The following is a 27,629-nucleotide window of genomic DNA, read 5'->3' as shown; positions in this document are numbered from 1 at the left end:
CATAGTAACTAAAGCTAATTTCTTTCGCCAGACGAATCCAGACGTACCAGGTAGAAGAACTCCTCAGACAGTTCCCGAGCTGTTTCAAGGCCTCGGCTGCATCAAGTGTGATCCCATCAAGTTACACCTTGGCAAGTCGGTCGACCCAGTCGCTCTGCGATACAGGAGAGTTCCTTTCCACCTGCGGCCGCTTGTGGAGAAGGAGCCGGAAGCCTTAGAGGAGCAAGGAGTCCGGGCCAACGCGCTGGGTGTTCCCGATGGTCATCGCGGAAAAGCCAAAACAGCCGGGACCCATACGCCTTTGCATCGACATGCGGCTGCCCAATAAAGTGATTAGGAGGGAACGCCACATAACACCAACAATGGATGATATCATTGCGGATGTCAACGGATTCAGGTGGTTCTCAAAAATTGACTTGAATGCAGGGTATCACCAACTGCCCCTGTCCGAAGAGAGCAGGTACATCACCACCTTCAGCACACACCTAGGGCTCAGGAGATACAACTGGTTGAATTTTGGAATATCCTCGGCAGCCGAAGTGTTCCAAAACACGATACGGGAGCTGTTATCAGGCCTACCGGGAGTGTTAAACGTGAGCGACAACATCATCCTCCACAACACATTGAAACGCCTGGACAGTCACCGCTAACCATTGCACCATGGTAACCGCACGCAGAGGAGAAGAGGAAGTATCCAGAAACATCTCGTGGTTCAAGGAGGTCCCGTCAGAACATCCCCGGGAGACCTCAAGTGACCAAACAAGCCCCATGGCCATTGCCACGCCCGAAGGCGTGGAGGAAGGATCGGTGAGCAGCCGAGTCGGCGAGGCCCCAGAAATAAGTCCCTCACCGCAGCACGGCGCACGCTCTGAGGACCCCAGCCTGGACAGCATGGGCGGGCGCACCGGCACCCAAAGATACGGCCTGAGGCCGAACCCCCACCCAAGCCAGCGTCTGAGAGACTATGCCTGCTGAAGGTGTCCAGGTACCGCCGGCTGAGGCTCACGCAAGTACTGAACTTTGTGCAGTGGACTGTGTGATATGGTTAAGACAGTTTGGTTGTGTTTATGATGGTATAACAAAAAGAACTGAGTTGGATAGGGATGTAACAATTGGCGGTCTAGTGGCAACCGAGCATGCACCCACTACATCCGCAGGCCAGGCGTGGCCTTCGGGGCAATAATAAAAGGAAGGCGACCGCTCGAGGTCCTCACGACCGATACACAAGTGTGGTCTCCTGTGTGTATCAAGCGCGCTCCTGCCCCCGCGCAAGGCCCTCCACTCCCTGTGGCATCAAGGAAGCCCCAGGGTCCGCACACGACAATATGCTCAGAAAAGAAAAATACGCTACTTTTCGAGTTAAAATTTGGGACATACCTGTGTACAGCCAATATTGGCATGATAGCACATCTGAAACCACAGACGCCAAGCGGCTAAAGTGCAAAAGTTGAGACGTGTGCTAGCATTTAGGAAAGAAACATTATTTTTAGTGACAAAAGATTGTTTTTCATTATTTGATGAACCTCCTCCTAAAAATACAAAAGTAGCCCTCGGGTCAATGTAAGACAATGTGGCAACACAGTGGTCTGTGTTCATAAGACTCACTTGGAAGGAGTGAGACTTCAGATCAGGCGTCTAGCATTTATAGCGACAGAACCCTTCTTCACGAATCTTAGCACAAAAAGCGCACTGCGGGAGCACGGCCAGGAGAACATCCCACTTCAATATGGCCACAAAGTCTGCCACTCTCTCGTCCGTCTTCGATGTCGTTGGACCTAACCAGCCGGACAGACAGCATGGCACACAGCGGGGGAGGACCTAACAAGTGAACGGAGGCGGAGCTACAAAGTTGCCGGGGACAGTCCAGGAGGCGGGAGGAGCATCAGTCAGTGTCCCTGCGTCTTCTGCTGTCCATCTGTCAGCGCACTGCCGTCTGTCCGCTGCCCGGGAGATGATCAGAAAGGAGCTCACGAGATCTTACCAGGAGGTACAGTGCCAGGCTCAGTTATACTTGTGGGTCGGTGTCCGAGGCTGACCCTCAATACTGTATAGTCGATCTTTAGGGTCGGGATTGCTGCTGTTTCCAGTAGGGGGTAACATTTGCCTCAGGTTGTTTATGTTGTCCCTGAACAAAAAGCAAACTTGTAACAAGAATAGACAGAGAGATAATTCCAATAGAACTGCACGTGCCTGGTGGGAGGTCCCCTTAGCGAGTGAAAATAAAACCCACAAGAGGGTGGCGGCATGTAGATGCAAGTCCTCTGTGAACAACAACTGAACACAGCATATGGCTTCTAAGTACCGCTGTTCATTTGTCTGCAGCATTCTGTAGAATTAGTCTCCTAGAAGGGATGAAATATAGCCCTACCCCCCTTAAACCAAACTACCTTCGGTTGCAGCATAATATTGGGAGTATAAGAGTGCATAAAAGATATAAGCATTGTTGTAAACTGCTAATTACAAGTTTGGCTGCTTTTATTGCAGAAAAGAGGTTTCCAGATCCATGTTTCACATGAATTTTGTCATAACTATAAAAAAAATTCCATAGTATGTGAAATTATATAACTCATGTGAATCATGAATTTCATCCACTGATGATTGTTGTTGTTTTAATGTGGTTTCCTTCTCTCCAGCTAACTAATTAAACCCTAATGCATGACAGTACTATCTATGATAAAAGCATTATCAAAACACACTTCCGTGCTTCATTATTGTAATTTGTTAAATCAGCCGTCTCCATGAAGGGTAAACAAAACCTGAACATTCTAATTTTAATCAGGACCCATTGTTAGTTTAAAAATGTAGGATGCAGTTGCAAGAGTTCTCACTTTTACAGGCACATTTCCACAAACGTGATTCTTAGTTTATGTTATCATTATAATACATTAAATAGTAGACTCGCAACCATTTGACTCTAAATAACATAACATTTTGTAATTCCCTTTACTGCAGACATCTCAACAGTACGGTCCGAGCTGTAACTTTATGTTTTCAGTAAACGTTAACTGTTTTTCATGCTGAAGGGTATAGGCATGTAGTATAAAAAATGATTGTGTATTATGGTCCATCACAGTCACCATGGGGTTGGTTAGATTTACAAACTTCTCAAACTTTGGCCTGTGGTTAATTATGCCATCAGATCCCCTAATATGCATTATTGGACCACAATACAGTTACCTGTTATGTACTCTCTGTTTATTGCGTATTGGTCTATAGTTATTGCAAAAAAGCGATTGTTTGAAGATTGGCAGCACACATGAACTGAAATATGAATTATGCGTTGTCATGTTCTGTATCCTCTGTGTTTTATGCTTGTGTAGAGTGTTCAGTGATGTAGGTAGTGTATGTTTTAAACACTGTTAACGTAGGAAACTGGTGAAAGTGGTAACTTGTTGGGATTTGCCTCTTTGCCTCCAAACAGATCTGTTCAAGTTTCCCGCCTGGGTGGCAGATTATTAAAGGATATCCTGCCCAGTGCAGACATTTGCCTGGAACAGGCAAAAGATAAAGGTGCTAAATTCAGCGCCATGGGATTTCCTGTAGGATATGTCACATGCATTGTCACATGACGCAGGCACACTATTGTTAATGGGTAATCTCACAGAGCAGCACATTTTTTAGACTAAGGGCAGTTTATTTTACTTCTCATCATGGGTCTTTTTTTTCGAACGTTAATAACATTTTTAATTAGGGCAAGGCACGTAATGTTGGAATAATAATTAAAGCACCATGTAGAGGGCTGCAACAAATCTATTCTCGTTTATTTTTGGTTTGGAGAGTACTTCAGGCCGAAGACAGCCAAGAGCGAGGAACAGATCAACAGTGCATATGCATAAATGGATAGTTATGAAGCCAGACAGAATTCCTCTTTGCTTTGTGCCAAAAGTCCAAGATACTGCCAGCCAGATTAAAAAAGTTACTTTAAAGGCTCCTAGTCAGCACTATTCTATGTAATAGGAACAGCACCTGCAGTATCTAGTCCAGGTGTCTCCAAACCTGTCGATCACGAGCTACCAGTAGCACACAGACGCCTTCAGAATAGCTCCCAGCCTTGAGTTCATTATTAAACAAGCACAAGGTCACATTTCCTTTTAATGTTAAGGGAAGGCTGTGTTTATTTCTTATTATTATCTCCAGGCTGCAGTGCTTAGTCAGATTTATGATCCACATATGGCGAAATGTATGTCCTGTGCCACAATTACATATGACACAATGCTAAGTCACCCGTATACATATATCCCATTCATACGCACACATGTTCAGACATCCCCAAAGATCACACTCTCACTGACACACATGGCAGCACTGTCATAGTGCTGCTAGTCAAAGTATTTGGTTCAAACCATAGTATCTGGCTCTATAGACATTAGGCTTAGAGTCAAGCGTTGCTTAGCCTTCTTCAGTAGCTCACAATGATTTTCATTGATCAGAAGTCGCTTTCACTACAGAAAAGGTTGGAGACCCCTGATTAGTCCCAGTAATGGACAGTACCACTGCACTTTGCAATTCCCATTACACAACATATAGCCCACAATCAGACTTTGTGTACCACAAAGGCAAAGATGGTAGGGTCCACTCTCTTATGTAAGTAATATAGAGATTTGCCAGTGCTCTGTCCCCGCACATGCAGTCACAAGGCAGTGACTGACCATCGCTCGAAGAGAGCCGGAGGTAACCATTCACAAAATGCAATTGGTTAATGGCAAACTACTTTGACTCTGAAAGAAGTGGCCATAAGACAAATCGCTGTGTCTCCCAGTGGCTGCTTTGACTGTTTGCTTCACATTTTGGTATTTTTACTCCTTTAAATACATGTGTCAGAAGGATGTATGACGTTTCAATGCATGCTTTTACAACGCATGCCTTTACGTCGCAAGTTTTACAACGCAAGTCGTTACAACAACTTGCGTTGGGGGGCGCTGGATAGTGAATAGTTTAATTTACTATTCCAACTCCAGTCCCCGTGGATAGTAGGGAAGGTGTTGGATAGTAAATTAAAACTATTCCCTATCCTAGAGCGCCCCCCAGCACAAGTCGTTGTAAAAGTTGCATTGTAATGGTTGCGTCGTAAAGGTACTTCGTTGTAAAAGTTGCGTTGAAAAGGATGTTCCCCGTGTCAGAATGCTGAGAAAACAAAAACAGTGAGAGAAGCTTGCTTTCTATCCCGGCTTACTTACAGGTTTTACAGTCCTACAGATGAAATGCTCAGCCAAATTTTCCTCAATATGTGGAAAAGAGATGTGTCTTAGTATAGTGCTTAGTAATACTTTGCATATCAGAAAACCGCCTCAGAATTTGGGCTTTCAAGCCCTGAATATACATTGTACACTAAACTTTCTAAAAAAAAGGTTCCATTTCCTGCTCTATGTACAAATTCCTTGGTGCTCTTGAATATCCTTTGTTAACGAGGGCCTTGGTTGCCAGATAGTTACTGCTAATTTCACTATGATCTTTAGTGTGAGGTCTCAGAAATTTACTATTGTAGCCCTGCACGCTGCAGGACCTAACATTATTGCTCTAACACTCTATTCAGATCTCAAATTCAGTTACTCTCACAGGAATCTAAAATTGCCATTACTACTATATTTCCCAACATCTTTAATCTAAGCACTGTAGGGTAACAGTAGAACCTTTTTTTGATTGCTTTGTTGAGGTATGCACATGTCTTCTGATACAGTGCTCACTTTGCCCAAAACAATTTGACTGTCTCCACTTGTGGAAACACAAAGATCCTCAAGCCATGTGAAGCCTTCTGTTTGGCTGTGTATTAATGTCGCTGGTATGGTTTAATTCAGCAGTTCATTTCAGAAGTTTAACAGGGCTGCCTTCCGATGAAGTGTCCCGGGGGCCTCCATTTCGAAAGAAAGGATGTATTTCTCACCAACTTTCAGATCTTGTCTCTTCAGTGCTGATTTTTCAATTTGCTATGTGTTGGAACTGGGGTCACCAGCTCCCCGTGGGTAGCATGGCACGAGCGGATAGGCATCCGAAAGCTTATGTGTAAAGCGACCACACAGCACACACAACCACTGAGACAGTAAAAATGGGCACGCAATGAGTGACGCCACTCCAGTTAGTTTGTATAAAAATCAGATAACTTTTATATAGAGCAGAGTCAGGGTAATCAAAAATTACAGTATCAATTACTTATTAGTTTTCCTTCAGAATACATATGTTTCAACACCTTGTAATAAATACTCAGAGGAATAAATATTAAAAATCAGATAAATATTGAATATTAGATAATATTAAGTATAGATAACCACAGGCCTGACCGTTGCCTTGCTTCTTGTCAGCACCTGTAAGAAATACATTAAGGAGACAACCAAATTATTTATTATTTTATTTTCTCCATTTGTAAAGCGCGGCTGACACCTTGCAGGTTTCCTGGCGCTGGCGAATACTCGTACCTCAGGGGAACAACAGCAGGGAGCAAGGGGGGGGTGGAATTTCTAAGGGAATAACCACGTCTTGATGCGTTTCCTGAAGGGGAGGAGCTGTGATATTTGCCGGATATCAGGAGGAAGACTGTTCCACAATTTAGCCGCAGCGACTCTGAAAGATCTGCCCCCCGTCCTGACTTTGTTGTATTTAGGAACAATCACCAGGCGAGCCGAGGCAGAACGTAGAGATCTGGAAGGGATGTACCATGTGAACATAGCCTGCAGAGGTTTAGGTCCAGCTCCGTGGAGCGCTTTAAACACCAGGCAGAGGGACTTGAAGGCCACACGTTGCCTAAGCGGAAGCCAGTGTAGTTCAGCTAGGGCCGCTGTGGCGGAAGCTCTCCTAGTCCAGCCTAGAACTAGTTTGGCTGCGGCCGACTGAACTCGTTGAAGTCGGTCAAGCAGGGCAGCTGGGGACTCAAGAAGCAGCGCGTTGCAGTAGTCCAGGCGACTGAGGATGGTACACCTGACTATCTGCTCCCGAGCTTGAGCGGGTAACAATGGCATAATTTTGCGTAGGGAACGTATGAGAGCTGTGCAAGTTCCCACCGTTTTTGCAACTTGGGTTTCAGTGTTCATTTTCTCATTCAGCGTGGCTCCTAGATTACGGACCGATGTAACTGGCCGAGGTTTATCTGTCGATTCCGGGGGCCAGAAATCGCAGGGGAATTGCCGGGGAATGCGGCTTCCCGCACAGTACAGAACCTCCGTTTTGGAGGAATTAAATTGCAGCGAGTTAGTGAGTAGCCACCCAGCCGTCTCCCTTAAGCAGTCGTGAAAGGCTGCCAGGGGGGTAGAGTCTTCTCCCTCCCAAGAGAGAATGAGCTGGGTGTCGTCTGCATAATTAATTGTTTTTAACCCGTGTGCCTTTATTAACGTGATCAGAGGTCTAAGATACACATTAAAAAGAATGGGGCTGATGGAGGAGCCCTGGGGCACCCCGTGGGAGACAGGGGAGAACGTGGATTGATAAGGGGGAAGAGATACCGCCTGTCTCCTGTCCCGAAGGAAGGAGTGAAACCAGAGAAGGGCAGTGCCGTCAATCCCCGCTGCCTGGAGTCGCTCCAGCAGGACCCCATGGTTGACCGTATCGAAGGCGGCAGACAGGTCCAACAGGATCAAGGCTACTGCCTGGCCCCTGTCTGCACGCATACGAAGGTCTTCCATAGCTGTCAGGACAGCTGTTTCGGTCCCGTGGGCAGGGCGGAAGCCGAACTGAAAGTCGTCCAGGATCTGATTATCCTCCAAATAGGTGGAGAGACAGGTGCTTACCCAGCGCTCCACAATTTTAGCAGGAAAAGGCAGAAGGGAAATAGGCCGGTAATTGGACAGACAATCAGGGTTCAGGGAAGGTTTTTTTAACAATGGGGTGATAAGGGCCTCCTTCCAGGTGGAAGGCACAAGTCCGCAGTATAAAGATTGATTACAGATCCTGCGTAGTGTGTCAAAGAGGTCGGTACCAAAACTCTTCCAAATTTTAGGAGGTACTGGGTCCAGGGGGGAACCGGAGGTGATCCCAAGAGCCAGCCTTTCAAATTCTGGAGCTTGGATAGGGGGAAACTCCCGCAGTTTTTTCCTAAAAGGAAAATCTGAGTGCGCCGGAGTGGGATCGCTAGTACCGGATCTAGATGTAATGGGGCCCCCTAGGGGGGGGGAGGAGTTCAGATTAGAGATAATGGTGTCAATTTTGTTTTTGAAGAACAACGCAAGGTTGTCACAGAGGGCTTGGGTAGGAAGGGTAGTTGTAGAGACACAATCAGGGTGGGTAAGGTTTCTGAGGATCTGAAATATGCTTTTGGAGCTGTTGGGGGCATTACTAATCATTGAGCAAAAATAGTTGGCTTTGCTCTGAGTAATGGCAGTTTTGTATGCAAGGAGATGGCTTTTCCAGATGGCTTTGTTTGACTCCGAGTACCCTTGTCTCCATTTCCTCTCAGATTGTCTGCAAGCTAGTTTAAGGGATTTTAGAGAGTCGTTGAACCAAGGAGCAGGAACTCTGCCTTTGACCTTTCCTTTCTTCAAAGGGGCAAGAGAGTCAACGATGGATGTGATTGCTAAGGAGAAGGCTTTGAAGTTGTTCTCAACAGAATTGTTGGAGGAAAAACTATTTTCCACATTGAATACAGAGCCCGCCGCTCTGAGGGTGTCAAGGGCTTTCCAGTTTCTATACAGAAACTCTGGAGTAGTGCCACGTAGGGGCCTAGAGGTTTTATCACAAGAGATGTGAAATTTAACAAGTGCGTGGTCGGTCCAACACAAGGGCAGGATGTCGCCTAGGTGAACCCACTGGGAAGAGGCAAAAATTAAATCCAGTTGGTGCCCGGCAATGTGGGTGGGTTTGTTAACCAGTTGTGAGAGGCCAAGTCCCTCGCAGGAGAGCAGTAGGTTGTGCAGAGCATTATCCAGGTTGCCGTTGGGCCAGAGATTAAAATCTCCGAGAATGATCAGTTTGCGGTGGGAGGATGCCAGGTTAGAAAAAGTAGTAAGTAACGATTGTTGCTGCTGGGCGTTGAAAACCCCCGGGGGGCGGTAGCAGATAATGGCCGTTACTGTGTCCCCGTAGTGACAGTTAATAGTAACGCCAAGAAGTTCCGTTCCGGCAACCGGGTCGATATCCAGAGTAGTAGTCGACCAGGATGCTCGATGTATGACGCCCACTCCCCCACCACGGCCCTTTGGCCTGGGGAGATGCAGTATTTTAAAATCTGGAGGGCAGGCCAGACCGAGGTCAATGTTACAGTCTGCATGCGTCCAGGTCTCAGTTAGGAATAGTGCGTCAAATGACATTGCATCACATTGCATCACATTGGTTCTGCAGGCATTTTACCCGCTTCTCACCAAGCAAGGGTGAGCGTTTTACAGCAATAAACATGTAAATAAATAACTGTAGGCTTCCAGTAAATGTGGCACTAAAGGGGGGAAAAACATTTCATTAAGAATAAACATCCCCTTGTGCAGGATTAATCATTTTAAGAATCACTCCCAGCAGGAATGAGCATTAAGCAGTTCCATATTAGAAATAGAACTTTTCATTAGTTATGCACCAACATTTCATCCAGGAAGTAACCACTTCTCTGAGCAGAAGTAAACATTTAATAACAGGTGAACCATGCATAAGGTCTAGGCTGAGCAGGACACTAGGCGAAATATGGATAATCCCTGGGTTTGGGCCTAGCCCTCGCTAATACTCTCCATCCTGGTACTGTAGGCATTCTATTACATCCTCTAATCAGGGGTTATCCTTTTATGAATTGAGGCCTATAAACGGTGGGCCTTGGGACCTCTAAAACAGTCCAATACCAGGGTAAACACCCCCTTAATCTAGTAGGGACCTTTCATTAGGAATTATCCTGTTCGCAGATGAGAACAACATTTCATGTAGAGCCATTCATATTCTCAATAGCAATAACTTATTTCAATAAAGGTTAAAACATTCAATTAGCAGAAGTAACCATTTCCTTAATCAGGAATAAACAGGTCATTAGAACCCAGGCCCCATTAGCAATTTTGCGCAGCAAGCTCCTCGAATCGGCAGGGCCTGTAATAAGGTTTTCCTAGCTCCTGCAGCTTAAAAATAACAGCCCCTTATGTAGGACTAAACATTTCATTTACCCAGAATAACATTCTCCTCAAGCAGGGATCAACCTTCCATTAATTATATCTAAACCCTGTGCCTAAGAACCAGTAAGACAATGGCACATGAGCAGGAATTCTCAGGTTGGAACAAAACCTTTCATTAGACAGGCACAATTAACCAATTCCTTGCTCCGCAGTTCTTGACGCAGGGATAAAACATTTCAGTATTCAAGAGTATCCCTGTTGGTAGGTAGAAGTTAGAACACTGGGGCAGGAGTATAAAGCATTCCATTAGGTAAGTACCCCATAAAAGGCTCAACATTTCATGAGAGAATAAATGCTGCATTACTCAGCCATAAACATGCATAGGGCTACACTAACTGGCATGCAACTGTACCCGAGGCAGGGGTTAACTTTTATTAGCTGAGGCCCCCACGGTGTCTTTTGGGGGGGCCCTGGCCCAGCTCCAGTACTTGAAGGGGCCAATGGGGCTATTCCCCAGTTCAGGGAGCCTTCTGACACAGCGGCAGGCAGCAAATTGAGGGCCTGGGCACACAGCCCCTCGCCTATGCAGCGCTTGAAGTTAATGACAGACGCTGGATGTACAGCGCTTCACAGTACCTCAAGGGTCCCCAGGCAGCAGCCGAGCTCTCTGGTTCACAACGCTTCGCAGTAACAGCGCTGGTAATGGCTTTCTGGTGTCAGTTGTAGGGGAAGGGAATATGGCAGTCCTGGAGATAGCGCTTCTCTGGTACAGCGCTTTGCAGGGGACACAGCAGTTCTGGGAGCTAGCGCTCAGACAGCAGTTGCGCTTGGGCAGTTTCCACAATAGCGCTCCTGGCAGCCACAGATCCTCAAATGACAGCGCTGGGCACTCAGGGTTAGTTACAGCCCCAGCGCTTCGCAGGCACAGCGCTTCTCTTGGGCCATTCCCATAAATAAGGCAGTTCAGGTAGCGCCAGCAGGACAGGTAGTCCAGGGTGCTAGCGCTAGGGAATAGGAGCGCTTAGCCAGCAGGCAGTTTATTTTAGTTGGAAGCAAACCAGCAGATCAGACAGGACAGGCCACACAACAGTGGCAAACCAGCAAAAGGGGGTCCCAGGTGGCGTCAGGGAGCGCGGGGAGCGACACAGCACCAATACCTGGTTGTCTTCTCAAAAGTCCTGTGGTGATTTGGTTTCTTCTCGGCGCTTTATGTTTCTTGCGCCCTTGTAAATAGCAGTCTCTGGGTTCCTTGAAGGGGGGGGGGTTGGAGTTGTTGGCTGGTATCAAATCTCCTCAGCCGGTCTCCTCAGGTGGACTCTGGGTTCCCCCCCCGCCGGGCCAGATCAGGGGGTAAGTTCAGGATTCATCAACACTTGGTAGGCAGCACCTAGGCCCTGTCTCTCCCAGTGTCATAGGTCCCTGTCTAGGCCCCACTGCCTAAAACTCCTGCGTAGGTTCTTCCCCAGGTCTGTGCTCCCTCAGTCTCACAGGAAAGTTTCCCTCCCTTTCCTTATTTAGTGTCAGTTGACAGTTGGCAGTGGCAGTTGGTGTCACCTCACCTGTTCCAGGAGGTTCTAGGAGGTTCCACCATTCTGGCTATTGGCAGGCTGGCAGGCTAGCATTGATACATTGTTTGGAGGGTTCCAGCCAGCTCCTGGCCACTCGAATGCGCCCACAAAGACCGCGCTGCAGTAGCAGGGGTCAGTGGCAGCCATGTTAGGGGAAGAAAGCACCTGCACCTTAACATTAGTTTGACATACACAGGGCTTTCTTCACTACACAAGGCCTATACCCTTTTGTTACAATAGGGGGCACCCTAAATCAAGGGAGTAAAAACGAAAAATTTCTGGGGAAAGGGCCAAGTCCTACACTATGTATGTCATTTGAATAATTTAAGATAATCATTATAGTACCTACAGTCTGACCTCTGGAAGAGCATGCATCTTTTAATTGTTCCCATTTTAACTTTGCCTCCACCCGAGCTGCTTTATAGGAATTTCTAGCCGATTTTGTGCTCGATGGTGCAGTAACCTCACCCATGGCCTGTATGGTCCTTGCTATTCCCTATTAAGCAAGTACACTCCATTAAGATATCTTGAGCTTTTATATCCACCTGCAGAGATCCATATCTGTGGAGGACCATTACATGTGTTCCTTCTGTTTAAGGTATTGGTTGCTGGCAACTTTAGTAGTCTGTTACTCAGACATATTGTTTACAATATACATAGAGTAGGCTTTGAGTAAGCTCATGATCAATTGACTTTGGTGTCTCTCTCTGTTGTCTCCTCTTAATTTGATGGCTTTCCTCCCTATTCTTATGTTTGTCTTGCATTTTGATTTGTTGACATTTATCCTTACGTTGCTTACATTTAGGGAACTACTCTGTGCTTTTCCCATAAACACTCCATGTAATTGCATGTGTTTTGTTGCTCTCTTGCCCTTGTGCCACTCGCTCTTCATGTTTCTATCCCCTCTTCACCCCAGCTTGTCCACTGCCTGTCGTTTTTAGGTCGAGCTGGTGTTAGCAGTGCGAAACACTGCGTCCAGCGAAGCATCTTTTGTTACTCACTTCCTGGGAATGTGAGACAGGGTATGTGCACGCGCAGGAGAATCCCCCATGTGAGCGTGCACGTTCACCCACACGCCGTGCACATCTCCTGTCCTACATTGCCAGGAAGTGGATAAAACACAGACACACACACACGCGCGCATGCACACACACACACACACACGCACACACGCGCGCGCATGCACACACACACACACACACGCGCATGCACACAGACGCAGGCACACACGTGCACACACACACACGCATGCACACACACGCATGCACACACACGCAGGCACACACGCATGCACACACGCAGGCACACACACGCAGGCACACACACACACACACACACATCCTACAACTAAGCCCCACCCGCCCCACTCACCGGGCTACAGGCTCCGTCACGCGGGGCTTCCCTCGCTTGCATCGGCGGCCTCTGCTCCTCGACTACAGCGTTTCACTGCGTCCCCTGGGGCGGGACTTCCTCCTTCTGCCTTTCCCGTCCAGTCACTTAGTGGGCGCGGGCTTCCCACAGAAGGCGGAAGTCCCACCCCAGGGGAGGCTGTGAAACGCTGTAGTGCCCTCACTGATGCATGCTGTCGCTAACTGCCGTGATTCGCTGGAGTGCCGCTGAGTTTTAGCAATGTGCGTGAGAAGTAACTAAACCCTATTTCTTGATTCGTTTTTCGGACTCTGTCTTGTTCTCTGTCTATTTAAACACGGGCCGCACCCCCCAGATAGACGATCAAGCCCACGTATCACCGGAAGGAGCTCATGGCCATTGTACAAGTCTCATGAGGTAAGACGTAACTCCCCCATGGATGTAATAGACCTGATCCTTGGTCTCTGTCTCTGGGACTTAATTGTATTTTTAACTTCCTTTGCCATTGTCCCATTTTGTTGGTTGCATATCTGATTACAATCACAGCAACCTCTACCTCGACCAACTCCGGAACTGCCTGCCCGTTACCTCGCAGCAATTTCACAACACCAGGTAAACTCCCACTAATTCTCCGTTTTTTAATTAACAGAAGCCCGGGCTGCTCGTTTAACAATTGTATTTTCCCACCAGGATACGTCCGTACCCTCTCAACCAATCACATGTAACCTTGTGGCTGAATTCGCTAAGGTCAGTCCCGTTACTCCTACTACCCACCGGCGTTTTAATTATTTAATTGTCACTCGACCGCCAACTCATCACACTCGGCTCCACAATCACGAAACCAGCAACCTCTTGAAAGCATGCATCGTACACCACCTCCCTAGGTCAATTCCTCTCTGTGGAGGCTGCAGTGGTGCTTACTCTACCGTGCACGCACACATGACACTAATGTGCACTTTCCATTCATTCGCTTGAGTGTCGTTGCACCTCTCGCCCGCCTACCTGTTATAATTCAGGCACTACGGCACGCAATCCCTGAATCCCAAGACAACCAGGGATTCCCTCCCCTTTTCACCTGTCGTATCGCTTCACCCTGTACCTTTCACCTTTGCCGCATGAGGAATAAGAATATGTAACATCCTAATGTAGCGTCACTCGCCAGTCAGCTGCACCACTTAATGTGCACAACCTTATCACGAATTCTTTTTTCCGTTAGTATTCAATGTTTCACAATAATTGAAACTCCCATGCATGACTCAACCAGAATATTGCCTGCTTCTAGTCCACCATAACTTACACATGCTGTTTCTAGGTCGAGCCTGGGCAGCGCATGCGCTGCTCTGCGAACCATGCTATATTGGAGTAGGTACTTGAAGCCCCGCCCACTCTCTGCCCATATTTGTCATTGGCTTGTGTCATTGTCCTTCGTAAACGCTGGCTTCTGATTTGTTATTAGGCTTGTTAGTCCCTCCTTAGTACCGCCTTGTCTTCATTTATAGCCTCCCATGAGGACTGACCCTTTTACTTTGGTTGTTACACTGTACATCATGTTTGGTCTGTCATTTTCTTTAATGAGTTTCTCTTACGGCAGGAGGGTCTCTCATGCGCAGTTATGACCACCGGCTTGTTTAACTCGTACCAAATGAGGAGCTCTTCAGGGGCCATGGGAGACAGAAGGGGTAACTCAGCAATGCCTTTAGGGAGGTCAAAGGTGCATGATGTGAATTCAACTCGATCTAGCGTGTTTATTTTCTGAACGAAAATCTATGTTAAACATGAATATCGTTTAGGTTTACTCCTCCTCTCATTTGCTAAAAACCATGACTTCAACAAAGGTCTCTTACCATCTTTTCTCAATGTGTTCCTCTGTGAAATGGATTAAAAAAAGAAAGAAACTCTGTGGCCGCAAATGTCTCTTTGGACACACTCTCCCGCAACAGCAAGCGCAAACCCGACCGGAAGGCATTTGAGCGCTTTACTAAGCAGTTCTCCAGTTCCAAAGTGGCAGCTTGCTGTGCTTTGCTCCTTGGCTCAGATTACCTGTAACGGGTGTGCTTTCACCCCAGCTTAACTTTGCTCTCACTCATTTGCTTGTCTCCCCCGCGCGCCACATTGCTCTGTCTATCGTTTGCTTCCCTATACCCTCAGTGCCTCTACCCCCACCATGCCATCATTTTTGCTTCCCCACACCTGCACCCTCAGTTTCCCTCCCCGTCTGTGTTCCTTTTGCTACCTTCTGCTTATAACCCTCCCACCACCAACACACACACACTTTTAAACAAGCATTTGGGATGCAATAGGTCTCGCACTTGCGAGAGTTTGAGCTATTGGCATTGTAAATGACAATGCTTTTTATTTATGTTCTAAAAACAAAAACATAAATAAAAGGCATTGTCATTTACAATGCCAATAGCTCAAACTCTTGTTTAGACTGTGAATTCCAGTGGTTGTCGATAAAATAAGTATTTTATTTGGTGTCACTCATGATTAGGCAAGACGAAAAGTAAAGGATGGAATACATGAAGTAAGCTAAATCACTAGAAATTATTTTAACTACGTCAGTGATTTATTTTCTTTGCAACTGTAAATTATCAGAGTGTAACCACTCCTCAACTCCCAAATTAGTCAGTTGTATGCTTACCCTGCTCTAGAACATAGCTTACACACATTGGCAAAGCCAATAGCTCTGGCTTGCATTTTCAATAGTATTACTTATTGGCATTGTAAATGATAATGGCTTTTATTTATGTGTTTTGAAAACCTGCAAGCGGTGTGTAAACATGCAATTTGTACTTAAATTCCTTACTTACGCTTGCAGGTTATCAAAACACATAAATAAAGGCATTGTCATTTGCAATGTCAATAGCTCAAACTCTCACAAATACGAGACCTATTGCATTGCAAATGCTTGTTGCAAATATCCCCCACCCTCACTCCTTCGTTGCAACCCCGTCCCTCCCTATGTGTCACCACCTCCTATCACGCATTTCTCACTTTATTTTATTATACTTTTTTGCACCAGCCAAGCTATTGTCAAGTGTCCATCTTAAAATTGTATTTTACCTGAATGGGGGCCCACAGAAGGAAGGGAACCGGCTGTGGCTGACTTAATAATATCCCAGGGTTAGAGGTGGGGAGAGGTTTATTGTGGTATTTGCTAATATTAACCCTGCAATTTCCTGTCACAGGCTCAGTCAGCCAGGTGAATGCTGGTCCATATGGTAATTTGTGCATACGTCTCGTTTATCATTATCTACTAAAATTGATACAATGTTGTCATTAAAAAAATGGTACTTTACCCATTTTAAAATGTCTACCCACCCAGCGGGCACCAAAAAATGGTCAAACCAAAGATGGCTATCGTGGATGCACACTACGCACACATCCACCGCTGTGCCAACGCAGAATGTGTTTTTTTTAATGTTATGTATGTATTCGAAGTTGGCCTTCTTGGATCTGTGCACATCCACTGTGATCATCTTTGAATGTGTTTGTAATACTTTCACAAAACCATTGAAAGGTGGCCATGATTGAGGCACCCACCATCTTTGAATGCATGCATTTTAAAATCTATTTATTGCTTTTTTGTGCCGTGGAGCAAGGTGAGCAGTTATGGCAGTGCTCTCATTGTATCAGAGCTCAGATGATAGCATCTCTGAGTATACCAGGGCTCATATTAAATCTGGGTTTGGATTCGATTCTAGCAAGGCCTTGATTTTGATACCTTTCTTCAAATGTATCTACTAAGGATGGAGGTAGGCAGGAATGGTTATTTTCAGAGCTGCAATGCCCAATGTCTTTGTCCACGACCACAACCTTAAATGTTTAAAGATATTATCAAATCCTCTTCAATCTCTTCGAACACTGGAACAATTAAAATGTATTTATGACAAGGGCAGGATTAAAAAAAATTCCAGGGTAGGGGGGGCAGGGAAAGCAATTTCTCTACGAGCGAATATATTTTTTGTCTTGAGAAAAAATAAAATAAAAGTAGCAGGTCAATTAGTAATTGCTCTGCAGATTTTAAGATGAGCAAATATATGTTATACGTGTGTGGCTTGAAGTTTTTAGGTCTACGTCTGTAACCTCTTGTGACTGCCTAGAAAGTTGTAAACCTGCATCAATGCAAGGCTTTACACTTTGCACTGATTCTGAAATACAATTTTTTTTGTTTAATATTGACATGCATCAAACATGTTTTCCTAAATGATTCCTCAGAGAAATGGTATTTAAAGTAGTACAATAGTTTAGCAAAATGTTTTTTTCAAGTTGCCGTTTCTGCATACATTTTATTATGAAATCTAACAACGATCTTGCTTTCATGCTTCTATATGTATTGTATTTGCATAAAATCATGGTGCATTCTTTGAGCATGTTATGGTATGCATATTTATAAAGCGCACTGGCACTTGCGAGGGTATACTGGCACTAAAGCATAATAAACAGCTACAAGTTGTTACATTTTGAAACATGTGTATTCTAATAGTCAAGTCTTTGCAATAATGAATCAGATATAGAATGGTGAACAACTTACAGATTGTTTATTGACAGACAGTCGTCTTTCCCACAACCATACTGTGGGACTGTAAACTGGCAGCCTAAGGATTTGTACTGCAAAGATTTATACCTAGTCTACTTGTCCACTCGACAAAATAAATATGAAAACTTGTTGATCTTGACCCTAAACAATATGTTCTCGATGTTGAGATCTAGGAATTCTGATCTCATGTAACCGTTATTGGTGTCTAGAGATTTACTTCAAATATCATACAGTATAAGTGCAGCAACTGTCATTAACCAAAGTGAATTCGATTGGAGATAAATGCATCTGAAATAGATACCTCCAGCACCTTAAACATTTGTCAAAAAGACTAAGGTCCAATCCTTGTTGTCCTACTTAAATTGGGTGCAAATTTATGATTGCACAGGGATTGTAGATTAACGGATGCACTTTTTTGCAGTCAACTATGTTCTGAGAAGCTTGTGGAACGGGAATAACACATTGATAGATTTTATCCTCCTAGCGAAGAGCTCCTGGTGTTGAAACACGCACACCGCATGCACACACCACACAAACATCACACATCGCACACCACACACACACCACACACACTTCCTTTACATTTGTGTTGCTGAAGAAGAATGCATGATATATGTATAGTGTTTATTATTTGTGTTATATAGAATATTTATTTTCCTACAAGGAAGCAAAACACTTTTCAACGACTCAAAAACAATGGAAGTTATACTTCAGTAACTTAGTAAACAACAGAGTAACAGGGTAACGTCAAGGAGATGGTTTGAGTGTGAACATTGGTGTTCTTTGAGGGAGCATAGCAGTTGTTCGTCTTGGGTAATATGTTCTTTGAGAATATGGAATGGTTACGTGTTGAACACGAGGAGAAAAGATGAGATATAAATTCTTTGAGAAAGACTAAGGGGGTCATTAGGATGTAGGGCGGATCACCACCGCCCGCATGGCGGTGGCGATCCGCCCTACATCCTTCCCGGCCTGCCACCCATTTACCCCAGCCATATTAGTATAGTGGGGGGTACCACGGCGGACGGGAAGACCGCCCGCCGCTTTTCCGCACGGTCGACCAGTCGACCGGGCGGAAAAGGGATTAATATGGTGGCAGTGTCTGCTAGACACCGCCATCCATATTAGTATGGGGGCGAAAACATGCCTTTCGGCATGCGGATTCTGCTTTCGGGGGCCCGTTGCGGGCCCCCAGGGTATTGGGGGTCACACATGGGGGGTACCTATGGTACCGGCCTGCATTTGCATGTACAACGTGGCAGGCTCCGCGCGATGCCTGTCACGTCATGCATTCAAATGCACAACTTGCATTTTTAGCATTGCTGCGGGTGGTGCTTTCATCCTAATTGTGTGTGCGGGACCGCTGCATGCATTGCGGGCGGTCCCATTTCCCAGGGCTATGGCGGGCGGACAAATACTAATGAGTCCCTAAGTTCTAGATTATGAGGATTTTCTCAGGTAGATTGTTCGATATTTTGATATGAAGCAAGAGAATATTTTACTAGATATTTTAGATTTCTTAGTGTATGTGAGGGATGTTAATGGAAAGGAATGTTTTGTTCCCTGTATTTTTTAAAGCTGCCTTCATTCTCAGGAACTCCACTTTAATGCCTCTGGTTTGCTCAACAGTGGAATTTGAAAATGCTCTTTCTCTGGCAGTCTGTCTTAGCAACTCAATGATTGCAGAAATAACTTGTGTTAGCCTAGCTTGTAGGGCTGCCAGACACGATGGCTGACTACATTTTTGTATTGTCTACCTGGTAGGTAGAGAGTTGATTTTAGACGTTTCTGTCTGACCTTAAAACATTTATCAGGGTCTGAATCCGACATACCTCAGAACAAACTCATCCGTTGTAAGCTAAGATGAGCACTGGCTCTAAAAATGTCTCCTCCTTTTGGTCTTTATTAAGACACATGTCAGAAGTAAATGGGATGTTTGCAGTTTATTCTCATAACCCATGGAACTCCAATCCCTATATGCTCATGCATTGAGTAGGCTGGTTCCATATTGCTGGCTGTCCTCATTGTCAATGTATCCCTTGAAGCTTAAAACAGTTATTTAATTTTTGAGTGTGTGTTGGACTTGGCCCTTTTTGCAGGGTCATCCCTAAACATTTTGCCGTTCTCCTAGCCTTTTTTCCGACATGGTGGTAGTGGTTTTAGGACTCTGGGCACTTTAGCGCGGCTGTCCAGTGTAAAGTGCGTGCGTGCTCTGTGCTACATTTGGTGAGATTGGCCTGCCCTCCCATAGGAATGCATTGGAGGGTTCCCTGATGAGTGTGTCAGTGGTAATTCCTGTTATGAGAGGAGCAGTGTAGTCAAGTTTAGTATGGTTGGAATAGTAATAATAAATGCTACTTAATGGAGTGTGCAGATGTATTATGAACATTTTTAGAAATGCCACTTTTAGAAGTTGGCATTTCTGTGTGCTATGTGTCTGCCTGCCTGATGTGAATTACATGTCTGGCTTGTGAGTGACAGGGGCTGGGAGGTGTGTGTGGCTCCAGGAGGGGCAGGGTGAGTCAGCACAAGGCTGAATGGGATATCTGTGCTGGTCATAGTGGGAGAAGTAATCTCCTGACCCTGAATAGGACTGTGCCCAGCCTAGAGAATGCTGGCTCCGTCCCCTGTGGTGTGTCGGATCACCTAGCCCCTACCTGACAAAGGGGAAGAGGAGCTTGGAAAACAAAGTGCTCCAATTCCCCCTTGAACCAGTTGCATCTGGTCCCCCCATGCCCTGTACTACAGACAAAGGAAAATGAAGTATAAATGTAGTGGCTGTGACCCCATGAAACTGTTCTCTGCTTGTGCTTACTTGGAGGGGAACCTCTGCCAGGAGCAACGGCCACAGGACCGAGCTGCTGTCTCCTAGGGGTCCCTGCATGCTGGCCTGCCTGGCTGAGCTGTACTGAGGTCTCCCCAGCACCAAGGACACTTTATTCCTGCTCTTTTAGGGACTTTATGGACTAGTGCCTCTTGAGCGCTGTATTTTAATTGATTGAGGGGGGAGTAGCTGGCCCTGCTGCAGCGCGAGGGAATCCCGGCGTGTGGGATTCCCCCCTGAGCTCCTTATTGAAGCGGGAGCCCACCCCGCGTTGTGCCAAGAAGAGCAGGTGCCCACCCCGCATTTCACCTCTTAGAAAAGCAGGTGCCCACTTGGCATTGCACCTCTGTGAAAAGTGGGTGCCTACCTCGCTGTGGTGGTTGCTGAACCGCGGGAACCCACCCCGCATTGCCCGAGAGAGAAACCGCCGGCCGCCGCAATCGGGTGGCGAAAAAGGAAATCAGGCATCCTGGAAGCCTGATCGTGGACAGGCCAACCTGCGAGGGCCGAAGCAGGAAGAGCCGGAAGTCGGGAGAGACGAGCCAACGGAGACCGCCCTCCGTGTCAGACTCCCGCCACAGCAGGCCAGAGCTTTGCGGGCGTCCCACCTAAGCCCCGGTCCCAGGAAGGGGGACAGGGCGAAAGGAGGCAGGCGGCAGAGCATCGGAGGCAAGGCGGGGCTCATGTATGGTGAGGAGAGCCCCATGTGTACCAGAAGCGGCACCTGGAAGAGGGAGAGCCCGGTGAGTGGGGCTCATTGGTGAACTGGTTGTGGAGGGAGAGTCTGGGCACATTGTCAGTGCCCGTGCCGCCTATGGTCCCTCTAAGAGCACCGTAGTGGCTGTGCTGGTTTTTCAGTTGCCCCACCTGGTAGTGGGCAGCTGCAACGTGGCGCCACATTTGTTTTGGAGTTCCCGTGGGGCTCAAGAGGCACCATGAGTGCCTGACCTTATTTGCACACCTTTTTACAGCCGCCCTGCGAGAGCGCTGAGCAGCTGCCACGTTTGGGGGCCAGTACCGTTTAGGTCGAGGAGGGGTGAGTGCACCCCAGGCCCCAGTGCCCTGGCGCACTTTGTGTTTGCAGCTGAGGCAGCCAGGGGGCCCGTTGCGAGGTCCCCCCTTATCGACCTGACATTTTGGGCATAGGGCATTTTCGCCCCTGAGGAAGGCCAGTTGTCCTGGGGTCATTTTGAGGGAGATTAGTAGAGCACCAGGCTCTACAAAATTCCATAATGTGTTTATGCTGGTGATTGATGCATACTGTGTTTCTTGCCTCTTACGTGATGATATGCTAAATTTGATTTATGTTTATCAGGTTATTGCCTAATATGATTTGTGATTAGGAGGTTATAATGCTGAGTACAGTGTTTTGCCAGTAATTCCTGGTTGTCTTCTACATTTATTATTTGTGCTTGTGATAGGTTGTGACAGTGGCCCAATTGGCCTTGTCACGTGTATATAATCCCCTGTAGATATTGCCCAGTGCCAGTTGGCACAGTGTAAATGTGTGATTACTATTCCATGTATTTATGATACTACAAAGGCTATTTTTGATATAACCTTGCGTGGAGTTCCTTTTGTAGGGTGCCATGTGTGTTGCTGCTATGTGAATGTATTGCGCAAACGCTGTACACATTGTCTCTGGGATAAGCCTGACTGCTCATGCCAAGCTACCAAGTGGGTGAGCAGGGGTTATCATCTTTGGCGTGTAACTCCCTCGCCCTCACTAGAGTGGGGGTTTCTGCCTGGCTTTGGCGCAAGTCTTAACCATCCAGAAATCCCCTTTCTAACAGTGTTTTATAAATATTTTATAACATTTCAAGGATGAAAGACTTTTTAGACCTTTTGAGATTTGAATCTGTGACATGCAGTTTAGCCACACATCGCTGTCATGACCGTTTTACTGGTGAGTGCCAGGTCTTAGATCATTTGCATTATAGTCATAACACTCATAGTGCCCAGATGCTGGGCAGAGGATGATGTTTTCCTCAAAAATCGATGAGGTAATGTGTCCCTAAAGACAGTACTCAACAGCATTTCAGAATATACCCAACCATGAAGTATGAGTCAAAGAGTGAGTTTGAGTTCAGTAATTTAGAAAACCATTAAGGTTTATTCAAATATTAAAGTGCAATGCAGAAATATAAAAAATTTAAATGCAGCTCAGACGTGGTGAATCGGTCAAAAGGCATAGAAATCAATTGCCATGAAAGCTCCTAGAATGTATTTAAATACTGCATTGAGCAAAATCTGAAAAATAGTCTAAGTCCATAAAAGTGCAGCAAACTATAGAGAATCGGACAGCATCCTTAATAGAAATATAGAAAACTCTGTCTCACCACAAATTTGAAAGTTTATATAGTTAATTTCACCATAAAAAATTATAGAAACTGTAATGTCAGCATGATGCAAGCAAAAGTATAATTTCAGCTATTCACCACATTTCAGCATTATAAAACGTCATATAATTCTACCATCCTAACACTCTCACTACATGATTATTGATTCGCCCCTTCTGACCTAATGTCCTCCAAAGTTGTCAGAACAAACTAGTTACATAAACAATGAAAAAGAGTCTTGAATGAATACAATACAACAGTCTTTCTGCAGGAAGAGCCCTGGAAATCAACAAAAGCTTCCTCCAAAGAGTTCTTTTAGAACAATGTGTCATACAAATAGACAGTGCACATTTTGCTGTGTGCTGTGTCAGAGATAAAAACAAACATAGGATGAATGATATGAAGTCAGTTACAAGTGACTCATATTATTAGGCTAATATATTTGTCAAATTAAGGAAAACTCTAACAACTGATTGCTTCAAAATCATGTCTGTTTTTAGGTTTCGCCTGGCGTTTACTGCGCAAGCAGTATCGCGCAGGTGAACACTTTTGTAAACAGTATGGAGCTTAATACCGCCTCTGTCTTCCATTGGCTAGCCCCATAAATGGAGGCTAGCCATTGGAAGACAGATCTGCCCGTCATTGCCGGAGCAGATTCGTGGGCGTTCCCGCGATTTTTACTCATCCCGCCCCTTTAACGTCGTCATTGCGGCGGGGGGCGGTTCCTATTTTTTTTTTTTTTGGGACGCCATGTTTTTATTATCATTTGCCGCCGGAAGATGTCCAGGTGAGTGCGTCCTTGTTTCTTTCTCAAACCCTCTTTGCCTGTTTGCCTCCGTTATTATGCATGTCCCCCTCCCGCTGTCCGTGTGTGCCTGTTCCCGCCCCCCCCTCCCGCTGTCCGTGTGTGCCCGTTCCCGCACCCCCCCCTCCCGTTGTTCTTGTGGGGAGCTGAAGGCACTGAAGGGGAAATTACGTTTTTCATACCCCCTTCTAAGGGAAGGTTTGTCCAGGTTTTCATGGGTAACACCACAACAATGAGCAGCCGCTGAGGGGCGAGGATAGAGCCCCCATGTAGATTTTTCATGAATGGCTTTCAGTTGGCTATTCTGCGCTATTTGTTGTTGTCAGAAGAGTTCCTTGAGGTATAGAGAATTTTAAGTGGATACATCTTTAAATGTTTTGCGCAACCCCCCCCTCCCGCTGTCCGTGTGTGCCCGTTCCCGCCCCCTCCCGCTGTCCGTGTTTGCCCGTTCCCGCACCCCCCCTCCCGTTGTTCTTGTTGGGAGCTGAAGGCACTATTCCTCAAACTGAAGGGGTAATTACGTTTTTCATACCCCCTTCTAAGGAAAGGTTTGTCCAGGTTTTCATGGGTAACACCACAACAATGAGCAGCCTCTGAGGGGCGAGGATAGAGCCCCCATGTAGATTTTCCATGATAGATGGAATTGATGTAAATGTGTAGAAGTACTACAATCATTTATTCATTTGGGTTAGTTTTCTTGATAATATCAAAAAGGAACTACTTTAACCCCCTTTCCTTTGATGGGCGGAAGTATGTCACAAATGGATGCAAGCGTCACTGGCATGATGTGCTGAGCTCACCTCTCAATGCCTCACATGAGCAGAGAGTCCAAGGAATTGCCCATGAGTGACGAGGAAGCCCCGCAGACTGACCCCCCCTCCTCCCCCCCACCCCCCTTGCTACTGGGAAGGAGAGTGTTCCTCGTGCGTCTTGTTCTTCCCTTTATTCTGCCCTCCTTTCAGAGTCCTCCCACAGCATATCCTGCCTCAGATCTTGGCAGACCACTGTTCTCTTTCGGTTCCTCTTAAGGGGCAGCTGTTTCTAGTTCTCCAACACTTCTTTCTGCATTGTTAGATTGAAAAGAAGAATCGGGCTTTGTGATTTTGCCGAATGCCGCGTTTAATGCTTGAACTATCACTAACTACTTTCATTGTTTTTATAAGTAAAGTTTCAACTTTTAGTAGACTTAGAAATGTGCAACCGTCAAAGTCTAGATGCAAAGCTGGGTTCACAAAATGAGTGATGAACTTTCAGAAATCTGAGTTGGAAAGGTTACAGAAATGTCTCCTTTACTGATCTACGGTGCCAATCACAGCCTTCCCACCAGAGCAAGATGTCAAGAACGAAAGGAAAGGGTGTGTCCAAAGTAATATGATCTCACAGTTCCTGACCCGTCTTATTATTTATTGCTCATGCTAAAAAATTCACTTAATCAAACAAAAATTGATATCGAAAGCACGCTTTGATGGGAAGGCATATGCATGAATGGAGGAACAGAGGTGTGACTGGCTGCCAAACACAGGCATCAGACCAGTCATGTATGTGCTGGGCGTGCCAGTAATTAGCTGTAGTGTAGTTGGGATATTTGTTTGTAGCGTGGTCTCTTTGAAAAAACTTGTGTTTAAATATTGCCTTGCTACCGGTAGTTCAGCTTGGATGACAGGTAGGTTTTAAGAAAGAATGTATGTAAACTTGATAGTGGAAGATGCATGTGCAGTGTTTACTGTGTGGGTGTTGTGATTGGATGTTACTTTGTAATACAATATGTGAGAATGGTGGGAGAAGCAGAAGGGTGTATTGAGCTGTGTACTTAGTATATTAAGGTAGTTGTTTGGCAAGAATGTTGTTGTTCAAGTACACAGAAGCGGGACATAGACCGTACCAGAGATTGAGGGATAGTTCAGTCAAGGAAATGGCAGAAATGAGAGAAGCTTCTGTTTGTTCCAACTAAGAGGTCTCTAGGTATTTACCAATAGGTCTCGCATTTGCGAGAGATTAAGCTATTGACATTGTAAATGGCAATGCCATTTATTTATCTTCTTTCAAAACCAACACATAAATAAAAAAATTGTCATTTACAATGCCAATAGCTCTAACTTGTCCAAAGGTGAAACCATTGCATTGTAAATGCTTGTTTAATAGTTCTTACAGGTTTGTGTACGAATATCTGTTCATAATTACAACCACGAGATGGACTTCGTGTTTGCATGTGGCTTCTACATGTGCTGTAGCTTACTTTTGGCACATGCATTGTATACCTTCAAGGGCTCTCTAGGCCAAGGCGTGCTGACTCCCTTATTCCATGAAACGCTTCTCTGATACCACTGGCGCCAGTGCACCCAGAACTCCAAAGGTTACTTGGATATGCTTCGATGAGCCTCGGGCAGCGGATATCAACCCCCTCAGCAAGTTTACATTTACTGGTGTTAACATTTTGCAGTATTCTCGGCCAGCTCTTGGCAGATAGTATTTTCAGCGCGTGAAAATCTTCAGATGAAAACTGTGGCCAGAGGGCCTTGGAGGATAATAATGTCTGTCTTTGAAATCTCTATTGTAATGAAACGCAAGTACTAAGCTGGATATGAGCAATCCAGTAAGTGATGCATTGCGTTGATGTTGGAAAGATAATTTTGATATATAAAAAACTGGTTTATTCTCTTAGTTTTGGAGCTATGCATAATAACCTTTAAAAATAACAACATTTTAAGAATAGTATTAAAGAGGAAATGGACAAGATTACAAATACATTTCTGCATAAGCAAAATTATAAAATTACTAAAGAGCACGCAGTGTAGCGAGGAAGTACAAAATCTAATGTTAAATATTAAAGTAGTTTGTGAGAGAAGGAAAAAGCAGCTAAATATATTGCCTTCACTAATGTGTCCGATTTAAGTTCTTAGGGATATGAGGCCTAACCACAGCCTGCAAATACAAAAATAAAACACTCTAGCCTGGTTTTCACGCAATATTTTTTTTCTACAAGAAATACTCTTCCAGTTTGAAACAAAGCTTGAAGTTGTCCCCTGGCCCATTCACCCATTACTGACTGATGGATAAAAGGAAAAACACCTAGAATCAAACCAGTTTTAGCTATTTTTATTCTTCAGGGAGTTTCGTGCAATATATGAAAAAGAAGAAGGAACATTGACAAAAATGTATTATGTTTATTCTTATTTTTAAAGAAGAAAATGCATTAAACATTGAAAACGAATATTTGTAATAATGATTTTAGCAATGTTGGGTTAGTTTTACTGTTAAGGTAAAGACAAGAGTTAAAGTTAGTGTTGTTTAATTATTCGGCTTCCACCTGTGATTAGGGTTTGCTTTAGGGTAGAATTGAGTTTGTGAGTTATAGCTACATTAAGTGTGACAGGGTAGTGGTGGGCACCCCAAACACAGTAAATGAGCCGGCCCGAGGGATTGGGTCCCTAGGGCCTTTGGAGGCTCAGCGAGGGGGTGGGGGGGTCACACAGCCTCCCCCTTTAAACTTAGTTTCAGTCTCAGGGTAGGGGGTCGCAGCAATGACTCGTGGAGGGGGACCGTGCACTAGCCCCTTTCCTTTTAAATAAATAAAATTGACTCCGGGATTTGGGGTAGCCCTACCCTGCCCCCTAATATTTTCTTTTTTTAAACTTCAGTGCAGGGAATTAAGGGCCAGATGTACAAAGCATTTTTTCGGTTGCAAATCGAACGTTTCTCAGAATCAGGCCATTTGTGACCACAAACGTGCATTTTCAAATGTGCAAAATGCAATTCGGTAATTGTTACCACATCGCAATTTGCATTGCAATTCGACATTTGGAACATGCCTGTTTTGGGAGTCCGTTTAAAATGCCAAATTGGTATGGTAGGTATTACTTTTTTGCCACCGAATTCTAGTCACTTAACAGTAATACTTTACCACCATTTTAAAAGTGATAGTAACCGATTGACAAATGGTAAGGGGTCCCCTAGGGACCCCTTCCCCTTTGAGAATATTGTTTTTTTTTATAAGAGCAGACAGTGGTCCCACAGACCACTGCCTACTCTTAAAAATTAAACTTCAAAGTAATTATTTTTTCTATTTTAACGTATCCCGTTTTGTTTAAAAGAAAAAGATTGCTTTATTAAAAAGCAATCACAGACATGGTAGTTTGTTGACCTCAGCAGGCCATCATCCTTGTGATGGCTGTGATTTCTAG

The 27,629-nt window shown here is 45.3% G+C and overlaps 1 protein-coding gene across 1 annotated transcript in view; it reads left to right on the top strand.

Moving 5' to 3' along the window:
- Positions 1 to 1,859: 1,859 nt before the first annotated feature.
- Positions 1,860 to 27,629, top strand: part of PACC1 (proton activated chloride channel 1) — a 157,059-nt gene continuing 131,289 nt past the window's right edge. Inside the window, exon 1 of the mRNA XM_078647116.1 lies at positions 1,860 to 1,987. Within this exon, the coding sequence (XP_078503242.1) occupies positions 1,952 to 1,987 (36 nt within the window). The 5' untranslated portion in view covers positions 1,860 to 1,951. The remainder of the gene's footprint in view (positions 1,988 to 27,629) is intronic.

This window comes from Lissotriton helveticus, chromosome 6 (genome assembly GCF_964261635.1).
Source record: "Lissotriton helveticus chromosome 6, aLisHel1.1, whole genome shotgun sequence".
Taxonomy (NCBI): Eukaryota; Metazoa; Chordata; class Amphibia; order Caudata; family Salamandridae; genus Lissotriton; species Lissotriton helveticus.
Note: the sequence above shows the minus strand (reverse complement) of the source record. Positions and strands in the feature narration are given on the sequence as shown.